Source organism: Gekko japonicus, unplaced genomic scaffold, assembly GCF_001447785.1.
Source record: "Gekko japonicus isolate JY-2015 unplaced genomic scaffold, Gekko_japonicus_V1.1 scaffold182, whole genome shotgun sequence".
NCBI classification, from domain to species: Eukaryota; Metazoa; Chordata; class Lepidosauria; order Squamata; family Gekkonidae; genus Gekko; species Gekko japonicus.
The window spans coordinates 1,234,548-1,242,316 of record NW_015173128.1 but is presented as its reverse complement, the minus strand read 5'-3'; the positions used below and the strand labels follow the sequence as shown (position 1 = coordinate 1,242,316).

Here is a 7,769-nt window from a genome sequence, read left to right as displayed (position 1 = left end):
CGGATCGGGGGGCGGGGTTTTGTCATGTGCCCCACCCCCTGTACCTCACCCGGGGGAACTGCGATCCCCCGCGATCCCCCTGAAATGACCTCTGCTTGTAATAACTCAGACCATCTTGGTTCATCTCGCCCCGTATTGCCTGCTCTGACTGGCAGCGGCTGCTCAGGGTCTTGGGGGTCATTTCCTGCGGGAGCGCACAGGAGCAGAGCTCCGGCAGTAAGGATCCCAGGGGGTGGGCACATGCAACAAGCCCCGCCCCCTGCTCCCAGCAGCCCTCAGTCGGGTCACGAGGAGCAAGAAGCAGCCAGGTAAGTTGCAGAGCTCTCCCTCCTCTGTGAGGGCAGATCTGCGCACCCCCCCTCCATAGCTAGCAATCCAAAACAGTCCAGTGGAGCCTGAGCGGTGGGTGTTGTCCTCTGACACACTTCCGGTGATGTCAGGGGGTGGGGCATATGCAAACGAGTTATGCTAATGAGTTAGGCTAATGAGCTCCTGCACCTCTTTTTCTATGAGATGACACTTGCCCAGCGCTTGCTACCTGGAACCTTTTTGATGGGACCCACCCCGGTGTGCCTTGAAGATCAAGATGACCTTCCCAAGGATGACTCTGAATCCTTCGCTTGTCAAAACTGTGACCAGTTCTCTGGATCTGCTAGCAGAGATCTGCGTAGGGGTATGCATGGGGCTTCCCTCGGACTACACACCGTTCTCCTCATTTGCTGCAGCCACATGCTCATCACAGCTGTTTTTGCAATGCACATGGGTAGGCAGATGAGGGTCCACCAGCAACGAGCATCCTTTTGCTTGGCATATAAGAGATACAATTATTTGAACCATACGCTGCTACATTCTATTGGCTCCATACTGCATGTGAAAGATCAGGAAAGGAAGGCACACACTTGGATTACCATTTAGGACACGTGGACCTAATCAGGGCAGAAGGTTATCGTAAACAGAGGCCTCTGAATTATATCTCTGCCCCAAGTTACAGATATTTATCATTTGGTCCAATTTTCAGAAACTAATATATTATGACTGCAATGTCTGGCGGGCGTGTGCAATAAATTATGCTTGACCACTGAATCTGCAATAAATTATGCTTGACCAGAGAGCCAGTTTGGTGTAGTGGTTAAGAGTGGCAGACTCTAATCTGGAGAAACAGGTTTGATTCCCCACTCCTCCACACGCAGCCAGCTGGGTGACCTTGGGTCAGTCACAGTTTTCTCAGAGCCGTTCTCTCAAGAGCAGTTCCCTCAGAACTCTTTCAGCCTCACCTACCTCACAGAGTGTCTGTTGTTGGGAGAGGAAGGGAAGGTGATTGTAAGTCTCTCTGAGACTCCTTTGGATAGTGAAGAGCGGGGTATAAAAACCAACTCTTCTTCTGAAGAAGGCCATTTGCCTGAAACGCATATGGTCAGGGTTACATAAGGTCTATGTTTTATGCCCTGAGCCTGCTCGCGGGGAGGGCAGGGTAAAAATACTAATAAATAAAAAAATAAATTTTAATATATGATTTTATTCTGATTTGAGGCTATCATTTGGGCCTATAACTGTTTTTAACCTGTAATAAAGACATATATTTTCTGTATATCTGATTGCATATATGTTTTTTTGTAGAGACATCCAGTTATTTGGCCCTTTAATTCCTATTGCTTCAACATTTTGGTTCTTAATTGCATTCTCTAGCGGGTCTGGGATGAGGGCGCTTGAATTTGCAACCACAGAGCAAGGATCAAAGTCACTCCAGGCTGAGGCAGCTTGCACAGGCACAGGCCAAGGGCACCAAGAGGGGCCCAGGAAATGCCATGGCTGAAACAGCAACGTGTCACTACCTGAACAAAGTCTGAGTCCAGCAGGGCACCTTTAAGGCCAACCAAGTTTTATTCAAGGTGTGAGCTTTCGTGTGCACGCAACACTTTCTCACACACAGCGAAATGGAACTTACCAGTACATGCATATAAGGCTGAGGCTGAACAGCAAATCAGCATACAATATAATGAACTGGATCTATTTTCACTACCTGAGTCGGCTTGGAGGTTTCAGGCTGCTGGGTGTGGAGTTGAGCATCCTCCCAGCAAAGGTCATGGAGGGGGGTTTGCTCAGGGATTCCAGAGAAGGGCTCTTGCGGAGGAAATGGTCCGGTTTCAGGTCCTCGCTCCTCCCTTTCAGCAGGTCTGCGAGGGAGGAAGGAAGAAAGAACCGTGAAGCCTTGAATCACCAAACGTCGTGCCACAAGATACAAATGTGTGCAAAGTGAGTGAGCATCCCAAATGGGTCCCCTCAGCCTGCAAGGAAGGGTCTAAGTGAAGGCCCCGCTTATGCTGCCTCCGGCCTTCTCAGGTGCTCCGTACAGAGCAGGCCATTGCCAGACTTGGGGCCCCACACAGCTCCCCCGACCATCCTGTGGAGCCGGCCTGGCGACAGGGTGGTGCTTCAAGTCCCTCCCTTGGGGATTCTTCGGAAACGGACCCCCCACGCTCTCAGGTTCCACATTATGTCCTCCTGCCCTTTAAGCCTGGCAGATTTTGGGCAGTGCCAGAAATCCACCACATCCAAAGGAAAAACCGAGTCAGGTGTCAAAGGGCTGACTGCGCATGTTCTGGGATTGGGGACAGCTGAGCCTCAGTGTTCTGGTTACGTGGGTTAGCTGTGAAAGGCCAAGCTGGAAATACTACCTAATGATCATCATAGCTCGTTCGTTATCTGATACGGCAATATTAGATGTTGGTGGGGGGGCCCCCAGACGGAACCTCATTTCCCCATATTCATTTTACACCAAGCAGTCAGCTCAACCGAAAACCAAATGTTCCAGCAAATTGGACCTGTGGCTCTGGTGGGACCCAGCAAAGCCCCTCCCTGAGCACCGGGGAAGATGGGCTGGAGCGGATCAGGTACCAGCCCCCCCCCCCCCCCCCCCCCCTTCAGGGACTGGCTGGCGCACACACCCTGACTATGACAGACAGCTAGCAGGAGGCCTCGGAGAGACGGCTGCCCTGGGCCGTGCGCATCACTTCAGGCCTCTCGACTCTGGCTGCAGTCTCCCACACTTTGCCCAATTAAGATAATGGCTCTCGTGCTCCAGGTCTTCACAGGGCGACTGCTCCAGTGAACGCCCGCCTCCTCGTTTTTATCTTTTTTTAATTGCGACTCTGAAAACTCATCTCAGTACCCCCTGCAGGATTAACGCAGATTTTTAAATTTAACTTTCAACTTTATATCCCGCTCGAACCCCTTTTTTCCCAGGGGTTCTGATCTGAAAACACAATCGATTTATTTTTGGTTCAGTTTTTTTGCTATTTTAATCAAAAGAACTGGCTCGCTCAAAGGTATGGGACGCAATCCAGAGCGAGTCTGAGTACGCGGAGTGGAGCTGACTCTTTTGGAGCTGGATGGGCAGGGGAGGGGTGGAGAATTCCTGTCTCCCCCCCCCCACTCACTCTCCCCATCCTGGAAGCCAGGGCCGGGGGGGGGGGGGAGGAAATATGTTGTCCCGCAGGATTTAGTGGGAGACACCAGGAGCCCAGCTAGCCCCTGTTTGCATAGCCCAGGCACAGACCCCCTTCCTTGGCCATGCTGGACTGTTACCAAATGACTGGAGGGTGGGGGGAATGGCCGTCGCCATACAAAGGCTGGCAAGAGATTCCCCAGTCAGCCTGATGGACGCCTGCGGCTTTAAGGGCCAAGACCCTCAATAGCTGGGGAGGCATGATGGATAAATGCAGGCTGCTGGGGGACACAGCACAGGCAGCTTCTTCCCATTGTGTCCCTCCACTTGTGAGCATTCTGGAGGTACCCAGATGCTGGACGGAATGCCTCCCTGGCCTGACCCAACAGGGCTCTTCTGGTGTTCCTATGCCCTTCCTTGGAACAGTGTGCCTACCTTTCCCCCACAATTATTCATTCTATTATCTATATATCTAATAGCCAAGACGTCCCCTCTGTGTGAATATCTATATCCGCACATCGGGGGCACTTGGGGGGAAGGGGAAGAGATATTCCTGCACACTTGGGGCAGTCCCCAGGTGTGCAGAAAAATCTGAAAAGTTGAAAAAAATATACGGGGGATACTTAAATCCCCCCCCAAAGGAAAAGCGTTGCGCAGGGAACGCTCTGGCCATTGGGGGGGGGCTCAGTGGGCCTGGTGGCTGGGAGCCGCTCGGGCCTTGCTGCCGGTGCGAGGGGGGAGAAGGATTGGCAGGCCCGGCGGCTGAGAGCTGCGCGGCCCTCGCTTTCGGTGCCAGGGAAGGTTGGGGGGAGAAATGGCGGGCCTGAGCCTTGCCGTCAGGGCGGGGGAGAAGGGGAGAAGGCTCACTTATGGCTGCTTCCTTCTCCACGTGGACCTCCCCCCCACTGTGAGTATCTCGGGCCCCCGCTTCTTGTACTATTATATATCCCACCTTTCCCCTCAGAGGGCCCAAGGGAAACAGCCAAGGTGTGCATTCACAGACTGAGGTGGGGGCTAATCCACTGCCTCTCCTTTGATGACACCAGCCACTGAGAGTCGAGCCGGCCTTGATCTACAAAACCCCATCCCGGGTTCTGTCTTGCTGCTCACCAGACTAAGACACCAGACTAAGAACACGGAGTGCTGAAGGGACAGGCAGTTGTAACAGCAAGAAAGAACGCCTTCCCATCCTCAGGAGCTGGTAGTTGACGGTTTGACACAGTTAGGAGAAGTCAGAGGGAGGGAAGAGGAGAAGGCAGAGGGGTTTAACCACTAGGAAATCACAGGTTCCTTGTCACACAGCCTTCGGAAGCAACTGCGTCTCCGCGGTCTCCCATTCCAGACTGCAGCTTTCAGGAGGCGACTACAGTCTGGTTCAGACGTAGTTGGGAAGTGCTTGGGGGAGGGGGGAAGCACGAATGGACAAGGGGAACATATCATTGGTCTCAGCAGCTACCCTTTTTTGCATGGATGGTGTTAAGTCGCTCGCTTGACAAAGCAGTTGGAGAGTGATTCAGCAAGAACACAACTTTATTCTTCAACTCGAACACAACTCCAACACGGATCAACATCTGATAGCCAGAACAGCCTTTACATTGCAGCTGTCCTGCTTTTAAACATTCCCGGCTAATATAGCCACGCCCACTGTACACATATCAACCTATGAGGTTGCCGAGATAAGATCCAATCACATTAGTTCCCGCTCAGGGAGCTTGCTTGAAGTGATTGGCTGTTTGCTTCCTGGGCTAGTGATTCTATTGGATGTGTTTGGATCCTAGCCCAGGACGAAGCTCAACATTACATTTCAATTAGATATTTCACACATTGCATTCAAGGCAGCTTTGAATACATTACAGATGGCAGAAGACACCTCCCTGGCCAGACCCGGCTTTCGGCCACCCAGGAGGAACGATGCCCAGCACCAGGTTCAGTAGCCAGAAGTCCATGGGAAAGCCTAGAGGACTGAGGAATGGCAGGAGATCCAGGAAGTGGTCAGGGTGGCCACGCTCTTGGGGCCACCTCCACATCTTCCCTAGTTGGACCCAAGAGATGCCGTAACAGACCAGATGCCAGGAGCTTCCGTCAAGTATGGCATTTCTCCAGGGTGGTGCGATGATTAGTGTTAGTTAGAATAGGGTAGGGTTCCCCTAGCTGGTGCCCATGGGCGCGTGGCACTCGCCAACACCTTTCCTGACACCCGCAAGCGTGGCATTACAAACTTGGATATTCCCATTACACCCGAAAATCTATTTTTTAATAGATGGGCTATGAGGAATTGTTCTTTCTCCAGATTGGAACGGGTCTCTCTTCTGCTTTTTGCTGCTAAAACTGTCACTGCCATGAATTGGGAAAAGAGAGTGATACCCACTCTCTCACATTGGCATAAAAAGTCATGGCTAAATTTACAGATAATCTTACGCATTCTGACAAACATCCCTTGTCCTCTAACTTCACCTCTATCACCTCTATCTTGTTTCTCAACAGGAAATTCCCAAACTGACTGATGAACTTTGTTTGTGGTGAAATTTATATTCGAGTCTTTATATCCTGCAATTTAATGTCCGTATATTGTTATAATTTTTCCCAATCTCTTACTTCTCTCTGTACTACCTTCTAGATTATAAAATCAATAGTATATGTTGAATATTTTCTTACTGATATACTATGTATCATTTACAAAATTTCAATTAAAAAATGTCTTGAAGAAAAAGAAAGCAAGTGAGTGGGGTTAGGAGGGGACTTCTGCCCAGTAAGGTTTCTGACTGGCTGTGCAAATAGTTAAAAACACTGCTTTGGCGGCAGCTGCCACTACAGCGCAAGGATCTTCCCTGTGTGCGGGGAGGTAAGCAGCAGCAGCCATTTTGTGGCTGGCTACCCTCCCTGCAGCAGCTGTTCTGCGGCAGTCATTTTGTGACTTGCCCACCATGCCGTATCAGAATTTTAAAGGTGATGACCACAGGATTAAAAAAAGGTTGAGGACTCCTGGACTAGGATCGGAGATACTCCGAATCCAAATCCCCACTCTGCTATAGCAGCTGACTGGGTGACCCTGGGCCAGTCACACACATTCAGCCTAACCTACCTCACAGGGTGGTTGTTCTGAAGATCAAATGGAGGAGAGAAGAGCTATACAAGTGGCTTCGGGTCCCCATTGGGGAGAAAGGTGGGACATAAATAAATGGTGACATTCTCTGGAACTATGTGTCTGTGTGTGTGTGTCTACACATACACACTACCCTGCAGGGTTAGTCTGTGTGGGGGAGAAAGAGGAGAATCGCACCTGGAAGAAGAAGAGGAGAAGGAGGAGATTGGGTTTATACCCCCCGCCCTGCCCTTCACTCGGAGTCTCAGAGCGGCTTATAATCCCTTTCCCTTCCCCTCCCCACAACAGGCACCCTGTGAGGTAGGTGGAGCTGAGAGAGCTCTTTCAAGACCGCCCCTGAGAGAACAGCTCTGAGAGAACTTGTGACTCACCCAAGGTCATGCCAGCAGCTGCATGTGGAGGAGTGAGGAATCAAACTCAGTTCTCCCAGATTAGAGTCCGCACACTTAACCACTACACCAAACTGCTGTAATCACAGGACACCCACCTCCATCTGGACCAGGGGTGGTGATTCTTTGGATAAGGCATTTGGAAGCTGCCTTACACCTAGTCCAAGGCTGTCTCCTCTGGTTTGTAGTCATTCTTTGAAATGTCAGACATGAGCAGAAATAGTCTATCGGAGAGCCTTTTAACTGGAGTTGCCCTCATTGGAATCCGGGACCTTCTGCATGCAAAGCAGGTGCTTTACTACTGAGCTACAGCTCCTTGAGCCAGTTTGGTGTAGTGGTTAAGTGCGCGGACTCTAATCTGGGAGAACCGGGTTTGATTCCCCACTCCTCCACTTGCACCTGGCTGGATGACCTTGGGCAAGCCGTAGTTCTGATAAGAGCTGTCCTTGAAAAAGAGCAGTCTCTGTCAGAGCTCTCTCAACCCCACCTATCTCACAGGGTGTCTGTTGTGGGGAGGGGAAGGGAAAGGAGTTTGTAAGCCGCTCTGAGACTCCTTTGGGTAGTGAAGGGCGGGGTATAAATCCAATCTCTTCTTCTCTCTCAGCCCCACCTCCCTCACAGGGTGTCTGTTGTGGGGAGGGGAAGGGAAAGGAGTTTGTAAGCCGCTCTGAGACTCCTTTGGGTAGTGAAGGGCGGGGTATAAATCCAACCTCTTCTTCTCTCTCAGCCCCACCTCCCTCACAGGGTGTCTGTTGTGGGGAGGGGAAGGGAAAGGAGTTTGTAAGCCGCTCTGAGACTCCTTTGGGTAGTGAAGGGCGGGGTATAAATCCAA

General features: G+C 51.2%; 1 protein-coding gene across 2 annotated transcripts in view; it reads right to left on the bottom strand.

Annotated features, from left to right (window-relative positions):
* SPECC1 (sperm antigen with calponin homology and coiled-coil domains 1) overlaps positions 1-7,769 on the bottom strand; it is a 134,530-nt gene that overhangs the window by 27,762 nt on the left and 98,999 nt on the right. For both annotated transcript variants that reach the window (XM_015422065.1, XM_015422066.1), the window contains one exon: positions 2,021-2,174. In XM_015422065.1, coding sequence (XP_015277551.1) covers positions 2,021-2,174 — 154 coding nt within the window. The remainder of the gene's footprint in view (positions 1-2,020; positions 2,175-7,769) is intronic.